This window comes from Peromyscus eremicus, chromosome 2, assembly GCF_949786415.1.
Source record: "Peromyscus eremicus chromosome 2, PerEre_H2_v1, whole genome shotgun sequence".
Taxonomy (NCBI): domain Eukaryota; kingdom Metazoa; phylum Chordata; class Mammalia; order Rodentia; family Cricetidae; genus Peromyscus; species Peromyscus eremicus.
Genome location: NC_081417.1, coordinates 44,788,756 through 44,807,270, shown reverse-complemented (window position 1 = coordinate 44,807,270; position 18,515 = coordinate 44,788,756). Strand labels below are relative to the sequence as shown.

Here is an 18,515-nt window from a genome sequence, read left to right as displayed (position 1 = left end):
ACAGAAAAAACACTTCAGTGCTGACATAACCCCAGCCTTCCATCCACATGACTTGGCTCATTAACAATGAGAAAATGAGTCTCACCTTATTTCGGCTGGGGGGTTTGGGGAGTAGGGATTTGCTGAACAAGCCAGAATTCTGATTACTGCTCCAGGATGGTAGGTCTCCAGCACATGAACAGCTGTAGGATATACTTGTTCCTCAAAAGTAAGTTCCACATAGTCCTGGCTCTGAAAATTGGACGGTGTTCTTCTGAATGGCAAGGAAGCACTAGGACACTGGTCCCACCAGGTTCCGTAAGTTCGAAACACAGCTGTCTGAGTAAAGTCACCAGAACTTGGGAAGACATTTGGTACACCTGCCAAATTCCACATAGTGTAGGACATGCTATTCTCACTGCCATAATGGGAACTGAAATCCACCACGTTTTTGGCGTACTGGACCACCTCTGCATTGAGAGGGGAAGTCCGGCTGTTGGATACTACAGTCCTATGGCTGTTCATCATGTCTCCTCTTGTAGCTGTCCTGGCTCGGCGCCGAAGGCACATATAATAAAACATGGTCAGAACTGTTAACATGGGAAAGACTGGTGACATCTAGTCGTGAACTATGAAGCTTCAAAAGATCAGGTGTCCTCAGTGAGATGCATGAACTCTGAGGGATGGTCTACAAAATGAATGGGTTGGTGAAGTAAAATCATTTAAATAAGCAAACGAAACAAAACAAAACAAAAACAAAAACCAAATGCATGGATACAGCAACAAAGAGGCTTATCCCAGTGTCACTTCCCAAAATGAAATTTGAAAATGCAAGTTTCCAACTATAAATATGATCTCTGGCATAAACAATTTACCAAATGTAATTTGTAAGAAACTTACATACTTTATGCTAAAGGGGGAACAAACTGCTGATATAAGGCAATGGAAGACATATGAATCCCAAAGCCATATTTTATATAAAATAATCACCACTCAAGAAATACCAAACCCATGAACTTTTAAAATTAAAATTATTTAAAATGTATGGTAAACTATTAAGATACTACTTTTACCCCAAATAATCCTCGGCCCTGATATACTTTGACATTTTAATGAACAATCCCCTATTGTTAGGCACAGCAAGCACCTTCACCTGCTAGGTCAACCGCCTGGTGCTATATCCCTGTTTTTAATTATTCATCATTCCCAGACATGCTATGTTCAGATTCTACATTATGGGAATAGTTTTTTGAGATGACAGTTAATTCTGACCAACTAAATGAACTGCAATATGTATCGAAGGCCAGTAGACAGTATTTCATTTCTACCTACATTGTTACTTGTTAGGGCGGTTCTCAGCTGCCGGGCATCTCGTTTGTTGCCAGCTACTCTTAGGCATCACTCACCCTAGCCAGAATGGTCACGGAACATACACAGGAAGTGCAGGAGCTGGCACCCATCCACGGGTCTGAAACACACATGCCGCTTTCAGGTGCAGATGCTGAAATGAGACAGCCTGAAACAGAGTTTAAACAAATATTTTCATTTCTATGCTACAAAGTATTCTTAGAGAAGTATGTTTACAAAATATTGACATGTTGACAGAAAAGTGATGTGGGGGAAAAAAGCATAAAATAATTAAAAAATAAAACCTTCCAACTAAGCTATATTTTTTTACAATTTGTTTATCAGAATTTGCTGAAAGTATAACAAACCATACCTAACTGGAGGTTTTTCAACTATGGTTTTGTTTCAAACTATGCCTGAAGAAATATCTTAGCAGAACTGAGCAGTGTGTTTTAAATTTCGAGACTAGTCAAGAAGACTCCAGGAGGCCACACGTGTTTCAAGCCACCTCTACTCACTTGCAAGGCACCCTCACCAAGGAGCCAACACCCTGTCAATACAAAAAAGGAAATCGAACACTGGTTTTGTACTTGTTAAGTCCCGGCTCCAGCTTCCTCTAAACAGAACTAAACAGAAGGAGAATACACATACTTTTATTTTAGTATGGCAATGCTCTAGCCTCCAAAACTTGAGCACTAGCACTAAGATCACATTATATGACCTGTATTAATTCATTCGACCCTCCAATGACTTTTCGATATGCAAGATACAATCTACATATATTCCTTATATTAAGGCTTCCCTCAAGGCAGATGGCACTTCTTTGCTAACCTAGAAAATCCAGTTCTTTTTTTTCTGAGGCAGGGTTTCTCTGTGTTATCTGTCTGTCCTGGTGGTACTCACTCTGTAGACCAGGCTAGCCTCAAACTCACAGAGATCCACCCTCCTCTGCCTCCCAAGAGCAGGGATAAAAGGTGTGTGCCATTCTGCCAAGTAGAAAACCCAGTTCTAACCCTTGTATTTTACTGTGTATCTCAATACTTGCAATACCCACGAGGCCTGGTGGTAGCAAGCTTACTCTCTGGTACCAAATAGTCCTACATTTTTCTCAGAAGACTTTTAGCAGGGTTTATATTTAGGAATACTTTTTTTTTTTTTTTTTTGAAGCAGTGAACCCAGGCAATGATCTTTATTTCTTTCCATTTTTTTTTAATTAATTAAATTTTTGGTTGTGAGCCTAGCCTTTAACGGCTGAGCCACCTCTCCATCACGGATCTCTATGAGTTCAAGGCCAGCCTGGGCTACGGAGTGAGTTCCAGGAAAGGCACAAAGCTACACAGAGAAACCCTGTCTCGAAAAAAACCAAAAAAAAAAAAAAACAAAAAACAAAAAATTAAATGTTTTCATTTATTTTATGTCCCGAAAGCCGTTTTCCCTCCCCGCTACTCCCACCTCCCTTTTGCACTCCCCAAATGCACCCCTCCTTCACCTCTGTTCAGAAAGAGAAGGACAGGCCTCCCACGGGTGTCAACAAAGCATGGCATATCAACTTGAGGTAGAGCTAAGCTCCTCTCCTTGGGCTAAGGCTGGGCAAGGCAACCCAGCAGTTCTTCATTTCTTCATATATAGCTTGGTGTGTACTCCTTATTTCAGCACGTGGATAGAAAGGTGATGTGGAACAGAACCAAAAGAGCATAAACTAGTCTAAAAATACACAGCAGTGTCTTCTGCATCTCAGTGCCGTCCTGGTCTAAACACACTGAGATGCTATATAAAATGATAACTAGTGCAATAGTAAAGGGTTAATCTTAAAACACACGTGGAAATTGCAGTTGTGAGAAACAGAGCAGAAGACTGAGTGGGGCTAACTGACTCAGGTTATTTTATCAGCTAGAATGGTTACAACAGAACACACTAACCAGAGAGAAAATTACTAATGTCTACAAACCCAGGCCATGTTTGGAAGGACCTTCACGAAGCCCAACTCAGGAGGAATCCTGTCCATGGAACCAGGATCAAAACCGGCTCACTTGCCAGAAATCCACAGGCACAGTATCAACTCAATCAGGATGTGCCATGCACAGGGCCTGAACTTGAACCACCTTCATAGTTTGGAATTCCTCCCAACAGAGTGAGAAAAACTGGAAAAACACAACTATTTCCAAACTGGGGACATTTTTGGACATGGAAGGCACAAATATGAAGCCTCTTTGTAAGGTCATTTTTACAATGGAAAAAACAGAAGGAATCCTTACTGAAGATGCATGCCAGTGAAAAGTCAATCACTATAGAAAGAATTACAAAGGGGTCAGCTGGTGAGGCCAGCAGAGAGGAATTTGCACCCTCAGGGACAAGGAAATTTTGGACAAGCAGAGCAAGACCTTGTGGGGAAAGGCGGTGAGGCATTCAGGGAAGGAGAGCCATGTGCCACATGACAGCACTCTGGTCAAGTGGACAGAGTCAGCACAGCCTACCGCCATCGCCTCTCACTGCAAACTAAACTCCTTTCCCTTCATTTCTCAAAACTGTCACTCAGAAAGCAGTCAGTTTAATGAAACCTAGGAAACGTCTACAGAACAAGGTATCTTCATTTATGTCAATCCTCACAACCACTCTTGGCAAACAAAACCGTAAAAGTGAAATTTTGGTTGATGTACCATGGCACAAACTTTACAACGGTTTCTCAACTAGTTTTTACCATTGCAGATTACAGGATAATATAAAAATCAACAAGACTGTCATATGGGCAATATTATTTTTAAGCTGTGTAAAAGTTAAGTAAAATTTGCATTGAAGCAACATATGTAAAACCTGAGTTATAAATTGTAAATATATGTTACACTGTCAAGTTTCATCAGATTAGAAATGTAAAATGGAAATTTTGTTTTCTTCAATTCTGGATAAAAAGAATCTTTAGTTAATTTTTGTAAAACAAAGCTAAAATTGATATGGAATACTGGAATACTACAAAAAAAGTGATTATAAAGTATACCTTTAGGGAGAAATTTTCAAGTTCATACAAAAAGCTATTCTAAAGACTCTCATAGCATATAAAAATGTGACTTTGCAGTTAATAAGCCAAAATTAGCAATGGAGTGGCCGTCATTTTATTGTTGCTTAATCCAGTTTCTTATCAACAGTGATTACGAGGTGAGAAACTGTGGGGTTCTCCACAAATGGCCAGCACAGGAACAATTCTCATAAGGCAAGAAGGAAATCAGACTCAACATAACTTACTGCTTCAAGCTTCTACAGTCTGACACCAGGCAGTTTATTTTAGACATATTTAAGTACAATACAGTTTTGGGAAAAGGTTTCCTGGTAACAATTATCCCAATCCCATGTGCACAATAAAGCTTACGGCATGACTACATCAAAACTCTCCACAAAGTACATGCAACCTCTACCATGAAGGTGAGTTCTATAGCTGAAGAGCCTAGGATCTGGTGTGGTCTTGGTCATACATAGAGGTCACCAGGCTGTAAAGTACATGTGATGTCTCCCCTAAAGATGAGTTCTACTGACTGAGAAACAAAGCTAAAGCTAAAGGTCTAGGGAGGAAGGGTCTGGGGTAAACGATAGTCTGGGGAATTCAGGTGTGGCCTGGTTCTACAGACAGCACAGATCACCAGGCGATTAACTACATCTACTCCCAGCCTTGTGTTGAAGAGACAAGCCTTCATGCTTAACATTCCTGGTTTCCCTAGAGCTTACCCTCTACAAGAGACTCCCCAGGACACAGCAAATGTCCCACAAGTACAATCAAGAAACACAAAGCAACTGCCATTTTAAGTTGTATCTTGAGATTCTCATATCCCTTGGGAAACAACCTGTGTTACACAACATGGTTTTAATATAATGCAACTTTATTTTCTATCACATCTTCCACATTATAAAGTGCTTAACCAAGTTAAATAATACAATTACATAGAAAACATTAACAGTGGAAAAAGAGAAATTAAGAGGTATAGGCTGTGAATATTCGATCTGCCCCCTGAAATCCCACCCTCTGGTGCTGCCCTGTGTCCTGACATAAAAGCCTCATTCTAAGGAAAAACTCCTCCCCTTCTTCTCTCTCTCCTGCTTTTCCTCCCATGAGGTGCACACCGACCTCTCTCTCTCTTCTCTCTCTTTTCTTTCTCTTCATCTCTTTATTATAATACTCTCCACATGTATGTATCCTTGGGTCCCCCACCCAATAATTCATAACATTGGCACCCAAAGTCGCCAGGCAATCCCACTGCTTTCTCCTGCCCGCTGGCAGTCTGAGGAGTTCTGGGATCCTGTACCACCCACCATTTTTCAGGCTGGAGCACCACCAGGACTCTTTACCCTACTGGATCAGTAAGATTCCTCCCTTCCCTTCTGGCCATTTTCCTACAAGTGAGAATTCATCTCGTTTCGTTTGCTGGTAGCACGTATCTCTTGGGTTCATAGCCCTTTGGCCCCCATCCCTATGCGACAGCATGTGGAGACAATCTGTGCCCCCTCAATTCCACGGCCCATAGCCTTTGTGATGATGGTCCACTGGCTATCTTGTGCTGTTATCATTGGCCCTCAATGACCCTCTAGGATGCCGGAGGTCAGTCCACTGGGCCTTATACCTCATTGTGGAAAAATGCGCCTATGGCCCCCTGCCTCCACCACTGCCACAAACCCATCACTTGGGTTTGTTCCCCTGCAGCTGCTGGCACGATGCCACAGCTGGGGGGGGGGGCTCTCTCCCACCTAGCTGCACTGCTACTTCTCTATATTTCTTTCACAAAGTCTATTCCCAATGTGCAAATGGAAATGCATGACTGATATGGCCATCTGTATTTCTTTCTGACTGACTTTTAAATGCTTCAATTTATCTGTTCCTTATCTGTTCCGTTTATTGGGGGGGGGGGGTTTAAAAAAAACCCATATGAACATGGGGTCAGGTGCCGTATCTGGTAGGAGTGATCATATGATCAGGTGGTGCCATCTTAAATAAGGGCAACCACATGGGCTAGCCACCATCTTGGCTAAGGTCAAAACAGGCAGGTCATATGACCTCATTGCCATCTTAACTAAGGGCAACATGGGCGGGGCACCTGTCACTCAGGCTGATGGTATAGGGGGAGGTTAGGGAATCACCTCTCACCATGAATTGTTTCACCATTGTTTTAAGGTCCAAGGAAAAGTCCTCTGGCCTTGGCCTAGCGTTCCCCAGGGGCCTCTCTCAGACATCAGCCATCATGGCGGGGAGGAAGTCCAGTCAAGGCCTGCCATTCGTTCCTCTAGTGTGAAAGGGGCCTAGAGGCATATGTGCTCCCCTCCAAGGAATCAGAGGAACCACATGCAGGCAGTATCATTATATTAAGATTTTAAATTTCATATTTTAACATTAATACAATTCTGATACACTTTGGGCCACAAACTCAGGATTTTAAATTTTTCTTGGCTACTCATTACCTGCTTTTCATGATTTGGATTTCAGTACTTATTGATAATACTAATTTATCTAAAACTTTTATTTTTTCCTTCACTTGTCTATTCCTAAGGATGGTTTTTTTGTTTTGTTTTGTTTTGTTTTGTTTTGTTTTGTTTTTCTCTCTCTCCTGGTCTTGCGACTCCTGCTCTTCTCAATTACTAAGACCATGGGCCAAAAGGCTCCAAATAAATTCATAAATTTAAACTCCATCTTAGTCTATATTTCAGCAGGCTGGCAGAAACATCAGAGCAGCAGTGTGGACCACAACCTGCAGCACTTTCACTGCTCTACGGATGTCAGCAGAGATTCTTGTCTATGTGATGTGGACCAGCCCAGCCAAACATAATTGTTCCCTGCCTCTGCAGCCAGGTCTGATGACCACATGCCTGGGTTCCCTCCTCACCTTTAACTAGCCAGAGTCCTGACCATCTGCGCCCTATTTCAGCTTGAAGCAGCTATGGAGAATACATCGTCCTGTGTCCCCTGTTCCAAGGATAGGCTGGAGGGCTAGGTTAGGAATGGAAACCCTGGCATAGAGTCCACCAAGAGGGTCCTTTTCCTTTTCTCAGAGTTGGGCTGCACCCTGACTCACAAGCCCCTTTCTCCTGTTCTCATTTAGCCTTGGGATCATTCCCCTGTCACTCTTCTTTGCCTTCTTAGGAGACAGCTTAAGAAATAATTATTTCTATATAAGTCTTTCAGGATTGTAATCTGGCTGTACTCAAAGATCAAAAATACAGATACAGGGCCTTAAAAATGGTAATAGATTCAGATGTCACTGCCAACAGCTTAAAGAATGTCTCTCCTTACTCAGAGGTCTATTTGGGCTTAAGAATGTGAACCTCCCTGTCCTTGCTAATGTCATTACGCTGTAACTAACTGGGAAACCTGTATATTCAGATTTAAGTCATATATATGCTCTCAAAGTTATAAATACATCTAACAGATTTTCCCCCAGTCCTCAAACATATGTAGAGATCTGCAAATATGGCATTTAATATAAAAGCTTTTAATGATAGAGAGATATGTCAGCTCCTGGCAGCATCCTATATCTCCTCCAAGAAGATAGATGGCCACAGAAGAACTTCCACCCAGAAGCTTATGGCAAGGCTGGCCATGCAGTAAGAAGCTGAGATCCTGTCCAGACTGTGAATAAGTGGAACAATGGAGGACCGATTGCCCCATGCTACAAAGTCAAGGTGGGTCAGTCTCCCCAAATTTCTACTCCACAGAAAAAAATCTGTCAGATCTTGTAGGCCTAGCAGTTGAACAAGTGCTGCCTTTGGGGCTTCTGTCCCCCAACACCCACAGAGAGACTTGGGACTGCTGCCTAGGTAGCTGAATTTTTTTTTAATTTTAAAATTAAAATTAATTCTTAAATTTTATCCTTCTCAGATCTGACAATGTTTGATGACTAGGGTATCAGTTTAAGAGCCCCAATCCTAAGATTTTATATATATACACACACACACACTCCAATTACAGACATGTATGCCTCATTCACAGACTTCATGGTACAGGATAGACCAGTTTCAGATATAACTCCAGAGGTTCACAGTTTTAATACTGATAAATGCAGCTTTGATAAACTGATAGAACACTGACTACAAAGAGTTCTTAAGAGTCCTTAAATGAATTTTTAGCCCTTTTGCCATGATGTAAATCCATTCCAGCTGTCTTACAGACACCTCCTAGGAAAAGTTTTGCTACTGCATCAGGAAATCTGGTCTGATGAAAACTAACAATCTCCAGAGCCCATTTCTGACCCCATCTATTTTTTGAGCACATTTTGCAAATTCATTGTTCCTGCCTGACTTCCAGAGAAACAGCAGATGCCATGGCTTCTATACTTCTGATTTGGCATGCCATTTCCTCCCAAGCTTCTGAAACACCACTGCTATAACCTGCCTCCTCAGCTCCCTCAAGGAATATTCCTGAGATCTTCTGCCGTGCGTGACTCCAGGTTCCCCCCTCCCTATTTCACCCCTTGTCAGCCTGAAGTAGCCTCGAGAATTCAGTGCCCCTGTTCCCCCACTTGCTCCCATAACTCACCTCTTTTTATAATAATCAAAATGGAGGAATGTTAATATTCTGATCTGCCCCTTGAAATCCCACCCCTTGGCTCCATCCTGCATCCTGACGTAAAAGCCTCATTCTAAGGAAAAACTCCTCCCCTTCCTCTCTCTCTCCCACAAGGTGCACGCGTTTTCTCTCTCTCTCTCTCTCATCTTTCTTTTTCCCATCTTTCTCTTTATCTCTCTACTATAATAAACTCTCCATCTGGGTTGTGAATTACTGGCTGCCACCGCTGCTGCTGCATCTGCCCAGCCCACCACTGCATCTGCCCAACATGTTTCCCTGCACCCATGGGAATACCCTCAGCACGGGCCCCCCCCCACAATGCCATGCAATAATTCATAACATAGGCAAGGGAGGACACATGTTTCCTAGTGAGACCTGAAGTGAGATGAAGTTGATGAAGCAGAGGGAAGCAGGATGGCAGGAGCCACTAGAAGCTGGATCAGACAGTCATGCTCTGGCACAGGAGAGAGAAAGAAGGGACTTTACAGAAATAAACAAACAGTGGCGGCCCAATGATCCACGCCAGAATAATGCAGGAACCTGGAAAACAAGTTTAAAACTCAAAAGTGGATTCTCAACTTACAAGAAAGTGAAAAGATCCGGGAAAAGAGAGGATGCAGGCAGTAAATCATAGGCAGGTCACAAAAATACTTAAACGCCACCCAGAGATGTGCCCGTAAGTGACAGGAGAAGGGACGGAGAGGAGCCCGAAGCACAGTACCACAGTGGCAGCATGAAGGAAAGGTGCCTATCATTCTGAATCCGACTGAAACTCGTCAAGAAATGCTACTCAAGGAAAGAACTTTGGGGTTCAACCTGGAAATCCACATGCAGATGGAAGGTCACGAGAGTGGAATTATACTTAAGTGTGGCTCACACAGCACTCAACTAGTTGTATTTGAATCAGTTCCAACACGTACGATTGTCCCCTCTAGACATGTACAATAACACACATCCTTATATCCTCTCTGCTTTTCTAGGAACTTCTTTTCAGTCTCCCCCCAGGTGCTCTTCAGCCTTCTCAACTGTACAGAAAGGGGAAATGTTCAAGGAAAGGTTTAGGATATGACAAGTACCACCAAGTTCAACTCCCTTGGCATCTGTCTTCCCTGACCCTTCTCTTCCCCTGGCCCCCACTCTTCCTGTCTTCCCCGTCCGTCCTTTTTTCTACAGGCCCCTACTCTTTCTGAAGACCCATCCCCTTCTCTTCCACAGGCCCCTCATTCTTCCTGCAGACCCATGATCCTGCCCACAACTGCACTGAGTATCCATGCCTGGTATCTTCAAGTCTTCAGCTGAGGTGAGGCTGACATGCCTCCCACCTCTCACGCAAGGTCAGGTTGAAAAATGTACGTACCATTCATGTTTCCTTCACCTTCTCTTAGCCCTGTTTCTCATCTGCAAAGATGTTTCTTTCCCAACAGATTATAAGTTCCTCAAATTCAGAGAATGTATCCTACTTTTAACCACGCCTGATCTAGAATATGCCAATATGAGCTCAATAAACATTTCCTGTTTTACATAGATTTACCACAAGAAGAAGAATAAACAACTTTAAAATAAACAAAAAAACAAAATTGGTGATTCTTCAAGACAAGGCTCATATGAAAAAAATTTCCCTATCTTGACATGAAGAAAAAAGAGGAAAATGGATAATAAAAACTGAAACACAATAGGAAAGAATCAAATGCATGAACTTCCCTGAAGCCATCTGAGAAGGAATAGTATACATATTGAAATTTTACTGTTCAAAGAGAATGTAAAAAATCGGCAACTTCTGTTAGTACAAAAGCAGCCCCTGAATACATAAAAGAGACTTGACTCGAGCCACAAAGGAACTCTGATTGAAATTAAAGAAAGATTCATGAAAGAGATGATTGGAGAAAAAGAAAGAGAAAAAGAAAAAGAATGCTATTTTCTCAAATATGAGAGATTTAGCACTCCAAATCTGTGATAAGGCCTTGAGATAGTTATGGAGAACTAGAAAAAAATACAATAAAAAAGTTCTCAAAAAAAAAAAAAAAAAAGAAAGAAAGAAAGAAAGAGAGTGAGCAATAACCTAGGAGCAATAGCCTAAGATGAGAGAGAGGCAAGACCAGAGGGGAAAGAGTAAAAGGCAAGGTTAATGCTGTTCTGGAGTTAGATTTGCTATTCAGTAGCAAAGCTCAAGAGTTAGCCTCTCTTTTCTTTCATCACAATTATTTACATTCCAATCCTACATGTTTAAAACATATGGAAAAAACAGCACAGTAAAAAGATATGAAGATGGCCTCTTAAACCTTTCAGTGCCTCTCTTCCTCTAAGTAAAGGCTCCAATTAAGCATTTTATTAAGTGTTTGTTAGCTTGTTTATTTGTACAGGGAATTGGGGGAGAGATGGCCCAGCCATTAGGAGTGCATACCACTCTTGTACTGGACTGGAGTTAAGTTCCCAGCACCCATCTCAGGTGGCTCACAACCACCTGTAACTTCAGCTCCAGGGAATCCAACACCCTCTTGTGACCCCCAAGAATACTGCACTTGTGTACACAAATCCACATACTGAAAACACACACGGACATAATTTAAAATAGAATTTTTTTAAATGTCTTAAAAACAAAAAGATTATCTTAAAAAATTCCACCAGGGCCTGCTATGATTTGGCCCAGTGTCCCCTGCTCCTGCCACAACAAGGCTGATGTGTTGAAGGCTTAGCTGTTGGCCTCTAAGTACCATAGAAGATATTCAATCCTTTAAGAGGTGAGGTAAATTGAAAAGTGGTCCTCAGAGGCAAGGCCTTGAAGAGAACATAGGGACCTAGACCCTTCTAAGCTTCCCAGCTTTCATGAGATCAACAGGCCGCCTCTACCACATGCTCTGCCGTGATGGTCTATGCCACCACCGGCCTAGAGTAACAGGGACAAGTGACCATGACTAGAACCTCTAAAGTCCTGATTCGGAATAAATCCTCCCTCTTCTTAAATTGATTATTTCAGGTATTTTGTTACAGTGACAAAAAAACTGACAATCACAAAGCTCCAATATAGAACACACAAGAGGAGTTCTTTAAATGGGCTGATGGAGAAAAACAACTCCTGGCCAGTTTGGAAGCCTCTAGAAAATCCAGGCAAATGAAGTAAGGGGAAAAGGCAGGAAATCTACATGATGTGAAACTTAAGAGGAGGTGGGGGGACTCTCTTCCAGTTTTCAAAGTATCCCTAAAAACAGTAAGGAGGTGATACAAAGAGTCTGGACTCCAGTGGGCTCTTCAGAACCCTGCTGTCTACAAGCCATGCCTCATGAGAAAGTGAAGCATGAGCTTGGACTCACACTCAACTAAAATGAAGGATTAATAACGGTTAGTTCTCCAGAATCTGCTATCATTCTCTGATTTTCCAGGCTTCTTTAACGAACAAATCTAAACTTCTAAAACATCTCACATCACACACTTGTTTAGTTTAGTTAAATGAAGAGAAAACAAGATTTTTAAAAAAAAGCAGATCTGGAGGATGAGTTGAGTGATGCTTTTCTGAGGAATGGATGTGGAAAGCCTCTTCCTGCCTGCCACGCTGTCTGGCACAGTGAAGGTGTTTGTAGCCACAGGCTACGACACAAAGTATCTTACAGTATCTTACTAACATACAGTATCTGCATTTGACCTTCTTCTTCATTGTCTCATCATGGATAAAAAAGAGTAAGTAGTTCTATAAGCAAGAGACATCAAGACTATGATTGGAAAAAGTACAGAGACAACTAGCCAAACTAGTGGAAACACATGAACTATGGACCAATAGCCGAGGAGCCCCCATGGTACTAGACTAGGCCCTCTGGATAAGTGAGACAGTTGTTAAGCTTGAACTGTTTAGGGGGCCCCCAGGCAGTGGGATCAGGAACTGTCCCTAGTCCATGAGCCGGCTTTTTGGAGCCTAGTGCCTATGGTGAGACACTTTGAGCAGCCTTGATGCAGGGAAGAGGGGCTTGGACCTACCTCAAGTCACCTACACTGACTCCCCATGGGAGACCTTGCTTGGAGGGGGTGGGAATGAGGAGTGGGTTGGGGAGGAAGGCTGGGGGGTGGGAGGAAGAAGGACAGGGGAATCTGTGGTTGGATTGTAAAATAAATAGAAAATCTCTTAATAAAAAAAAAGGAAAAAAAGAGTAAGTAGGAAAGACTGAGGATTTAGAAGAACTCTGAATTTTTAACACACACACACACACACACACACACACACACACACACACACTTAATTAAAATAGTAAACACTAGGCATGTGAGGTTGAAAAAAAACAAAAATAAACAAAAAACCCAGCATCCCCAATTGTTAACACCATACTAAGTCTATGAATTTAGTTTAACCGAATATTAGCTATCGATTTTTGTATTGCAAAATGGAGTATATTTACTTCATTAACAAAAAGAAAGAAAGGAAGGGCTGGAGAGATGGCTCAGAAGGTAAGAGCACCAAATGCTCTTCCAGGGACCTGGGTTCAATTCCTAGCACCGACATGGCAGCTCACAACTGTCTGTAACTCAAGTTCCAAGGGATCTGGCACCCTCACACAGACATACATATGGGCAAAACACAAAAATAACAATAAATAACTTTTTTAAAAAAAGGAATATTTACAGATATACTGCCTAGCAAAAAAATTCAAGTTCAATATCATAGGTCTCTACTAACTAAAATGACACAACTCTTTTAAATTAACTTTGAGTCATAATTTGTATTCCAAGAAATATATAATTCCAAGAAAATAGACAAGAAATCATATTAAAGTGCAATATGAGTTGAGAAAAATACAAGCAAGATATTTATTTATATAGCAAGAGCTCTCACTCAGAAACAATTAAAGGGAGCAATAAGGATTGACGAGATGGCTCAGTGGTTAAGAGGCTTAGCGCTCTTCCAAAGGATCTGGGTTCAGTTCCCAGCACCCACACAAGGCAGCTCTCAATGGCCTGTAACTCTGGTTCCAAAGGAAGAATATGACATCCTCTTCTTGCTTCTGCAAGCACTCACACACAGGTAGCATACACAGAGCAACACACATACACATAAATAAAAATGAAAATGAAAGGAAACAAGACTGAGAAAAATATATATGGTTTGTCAAGTCTTAATGGCCCAATATATAAAGAGGTATAACATGTCAATAAAAGAGGAGCACTTTAGCATAAAATCAACAGAGTATGGTACATTACAAAAATTTAAATGACCAGTAAACAAATACAGATATTCAACTTCATCAATAAGCAAAGAAATGCAGTATTAGAACAATAATAAGATAGCATTTTTCATCCCCAAACTAGCAAATACAAAAAGTGACCATATTATCTCAGCAGTAACTGTTCAGGTATAGAAGTTTCTGCGTGTCTCAAACACAACTGCACTGGTTTTTATAGCCAGCAGCCTTGACAGATGAAGAAGTCTCCCTAGGAAGTAACAGCATACAGGTTTGTTAACTATCTAGGAAAATTACCATCATGTCTCCGTCTTCAGGCCGGTTTACTTGCAGCTCACTATGAAAGGCTCAGGATTCCTCCCTTTTAACCCAGTTGACAACAGGTACTAGTGTCATACAGCCCTTGTCACATCACCCTGTGGACAGTGCTTTGTCGCTGATCCAGGAGCCCCACGCCTTCCAAAATCATCCACAGACACCTGACTTCCGAGTAGGACATAACCACAAACTTGTAACCCATCTCAGCCATGATATGACAAAGGCAGCATTATAAACTGTAGACATTTGGTCTTAGTAACCTTTTTTAAAATTGATTTTTTAGATTTATAGATCTTATTTATGTGCATGAGTATTTTGGCTGTATGTATGCATGTATACCATGCACGTGTCTGGTGACTGCTGAGGTAGAAGAAGGCATCGTATCTCCTGGAACTGGAGTTGCAGGTGGGTGTAGGTGCTGGGAACCAAATCCCAGCTCTCCTGCAAAAGCAACACACACTCTTAACCACAGACCCACCTCCCTAGTCTCCTTATCAACAATCTGTATAAAGAGCACCATGGCAAAATCTCTGCAATTTTAAAAGCTACAAATAGCCTTTCACCCAGCAATTTAATCATTTGCACCAAGAAAAAAAACAAATATGCAAATATATACAGTAATGTCCCTCAACCTCTAGGAGATGCTTTAAGATTCCACTGTGAACCAGGTGGGTAGCAGAGAATCCAATACATACAATACTTCCTATACATACATAATCATGTAAGGAAGCACTTACTGGCTAGCTTCTCTTTGACATACTTGAATTTTGAACATTAGTACTCTTGAGCCAAACTGGGCAACATGAAATAAAAAAGGGTTACTTGAACACAGCTGATCTGATAGTCAGGTGTGTCACTGAATACAGAACAGGCACATGGTGTGCAGATGGACTAGATACAGATATGGTTCACAGATCAGGAAGGCATACAGTTTCATCACACTACTCAGAATAGTGCATGATTTCAAACTGTTTACCCTTGGAATTTTCCACTTAATGTTTTCAAACTAAGACTAACTGTGAAACCAAGTAAGGACAAACAGGAAACAAGGAAGGGCTACTCACACATGGAAACGATCCTGTAATTTCACTTGTAACAGAAATAAACCTGTAGGATTCTAAATATCGAAAGAAGATTGAAAATGTTAGGTTGCTCCTACAATAATGAAACAAAAGGACTTTTAAAAGGTAAGAATACCAGCACTCAGGAGGCAGAGGCAGGCGAATCTCTGTAAGTTCAAGGCCAGCCTGGTCTACAGAGTGAGGTCCAGGACAGGCTCCAAAACTACACAGAGAAACCCTGTCTTGAAAAAAAAAACAAAACAAACAAACAAACAAAAAACAAAAAAAAGGTAAGATGTCTTACATATCTATATAAAGTCTCCCTCATCAGTGATTATTACTAACTAGAAACTGAAGAATGCTACACCACAAACTATATGAAACACACTTATACACGTATTTTTATGTCTGGAAAGAAAAATATACTAAGCAGTGTTTCTTATTTACATATCTACTATAGCAGCACAGGAAACTGATTCCATTTGGGATACCCTATTGGAATGATGGCACTCAAGGGGACATGTGAGAAGAGCATTGAGCTTGCAGAGCTGAAAGCAGGCACAGAACGTTGTATATTAGTACTCACAAAGATAGATGCCCAAGTCAACAGATGTGCAGATTGTGAATCAGCTTTTGTGTACAACTCTACAGGGTGAATTGAGTCAGCAACGGAGGGGTTATTTAATAATGGCCCTTAATTCAACTGACCAAGGGGAAGGCAAACTTAAAAAAAATTCTTCAAGTACTGGCAAGGCATTTTAGGGGAAGGAGCAAGGCATAAAGGAATTCAACTGGGTGTGGTGCTGCACACCTTTCGCCCCTGCACTCAGGAGCCAGAAGCAACCAGACCTGTATAGGAGAGCCAGCCAAGGCTACATAGTGAGCTCCATCTCAACAAACAAACAAACACAAAAGAAAGGAATCCAACTTGCTCCCAACTAAGTTCACTACAAAAGTATTCAGTAACGTTCACAACATGCCAGGCAAGGTTCAGATCACTAGACTTTAGAACACATTTTAAAGCTGGAGTAAAACGAGCAGCATGGCATGACCACAGGAAGTACGTCACTGCTAACAGCTCAGAAAGTCTCATGAATACACAGGAACAAGTGTTACCATATGCAAGGACTGGTCAGGAAGAAAAAACAAAACAAAACAGAATTCAACAAATGACGATGAAGTCATTGGCTAGTAATAACCAAAAAGGTACAGCATTTTTTATCTCACACCAAAACTGAGTAAGACTTCGAACTATGGGGGTGAGGGACTTTATACACAATTCATATGGTGAAAGACCAAAGAAGACTCCAAAGTTAGATCCGTGAAATGCAAATATTAACTCCACCAAAATTGAGAGGACTGGGCAATGAGACTGACATGCTAAAGAAAGACAGGGACGCTTCTGTTCAAGGACCGAATGCGGAAGCAAAACATCAGCTGTAAACAACACTGTAAAATAGCAGTGAGCAAGGAACACAACCAGCATCAGGGTGTAAGTACAAGAATTAACCATCTTATGCGCTCAACTCTCCAACTTTCAAATTAAAGATAGAAGAGGGGTTCAAAAGAGCCAAAACGTGGGTCAGAAGTTTCTAAAATTGGTGCTTAGGTGTGGAAATAATGCAATTCAATGCATAATAAGACTAATACTAACTAGTGGCTCTCAACGCCACTAGTTAGACTGCGCTCCCACACAATTTACTCCAGGATAAGGGGCTTTGAGGGGCGGGCCCTCTACTCAATGCCGTGTAGGAAAACAGCATGCAATATAAGCAATGTGCCTGTCTTCTGATCTTAGACCTGGGAGTGTCCTTCCGATCTTAGACCTGGGAGTGTCGCGGGAAGCAGAGGGAGCAGGTGGCTCCCAACAGAGCAGACTAGTGAGCCACAGCCTGCCACAAGCATGTGACCCCAGGCTTCACCCACCTAACTTCCTAATCCTCTGCAGATTACAGGTAAAACGGCTTCCCCAAAGCTCTGAGGCTAAAGGCACTTGGAAAACCCAGGGAAATGCAGAACCAGCCCCAGGGCCAAATGCAGTGGCAAGTGGCTGGGCCCACCCCTGACGGTGGCAAGAAGGCTGCAGCCTGGCATCTCGCGGCATGGGCACAGAAACCATCCTGCGAGGGAGGGAAAGTCAGGACAGCAGGGACCGCAGGCCCGAGTCGGCAGCTCGCGGTGCGCGCGCCAGGCCCAGGAGAGCCGCGGGAAGAGGCGGCAAGCACTCCCGTCCCGTCCCAGCCAGCGCAGCCGTGCAGCACCCGCGGACGCGCGTGGGCCCAGGGCCTCCGCCTCGCGCGCCCCCGGGGTGGCGCGCGCCCGGCCCCGCCCACGGCCGCGGAGACGTCAAGACCTTGAGGAGGGAGGAAGGAAGAAAGGGCCGTACCCTGCAGGGTCCGGGACGGGCGCGCGCAGGGCTTCGCCCCAAGCCGGCGGCGTGGGCAGCCGGAGGCCGCTCCCAGGATCCCGCGCTGCTGCCGCCGCCGCCGCGAGCCCGGCCCAGCGCGACCCGGAAGGAAGACCGAGGCCGCGGGACGGGGCGGGGCCGAGCCTTGCGGAGGGGCGGGGCCTGGTGAAGGGCGGGGCCTTCTGCTAGGTCCCGGGTGGCAGCTACTGAAAGGCTCTGATGGCCTGAGCTGCTTAGCAAAGCCAAGGTGGTGGTCTCTAAAGGGCCTGTTTGCTCCGTGGTTAGCGGCAGTGGCAGAACCTTCACAGTACTCGTCCCTCCAAGGACAGCCCTCCATGTATAGTGTAGTTCTTCTGGGGCTTCTTCGGAGTTGATGACTCAACTCTGGTATTATGCAAAGGGCACTTCTGCACAGGAGCAGTGGAATGAGTGCTTTAAGTGCTCTGCAGACACAATCCACCAATTGATTAACAAACTCTTCGGCCCCAGAAACAAATCTTCCGTGCAGGCTCACAGTCACCCTAACATCCACAAGCCAATGACTGCTACCTCTGATGAAGATGCCGTTAAGGGTCTTCCTTAGTCGTTTCATTTCTTTTCAGATGAGCTTTTCAATTAGTTGGCGTGGTATTTGTCTTTCCACAAGGTTTCCATTACTGAAAAACTTTTTTAAAGATTGATTTTAATTGTTTTATTAGCGTGTG

General features: G+C 42.9%; 1 protein-coding gene across 2 annotated transcripts in view; it reads right to left on the bottom strand.

Moving 5' to 3' along the window:
- Fbxl4 (F-box and leucine rich repeat protein 4) overlaps window positions 1–17,899 on the bottom strand; it is a 79,274-nt gene extending 61,375 nt beyond the window's left edge. The window contains exons 1-3 of one of the 2 annotated variants that reach the window (XM_059254060.1): window positions 17,791–17,899; window positions 1,312–1,495; window positions 86–667 (exon numbers count right to left, since the gene is read on the bottom strand). In XM_059254060.1, the coding sequence (XP_059110043.1) occupies window positions 86–597 (512 nt within the window). In that variant the 5' untranslated portion in view covers window positions 598–667; window positions 1,312–1,495; window positions 17,791–17,899. The remainder of the gene's footprint in view (window positions 1–85; window positions 668–1,311; window positions 1,496–17,790) is intronic. The other variant, XM_059254059.1, reaches the window with a different exon arrangement.
- Between the last annotated feature and the right edge of the window lie 616 nt (window positions 17,900–18,515).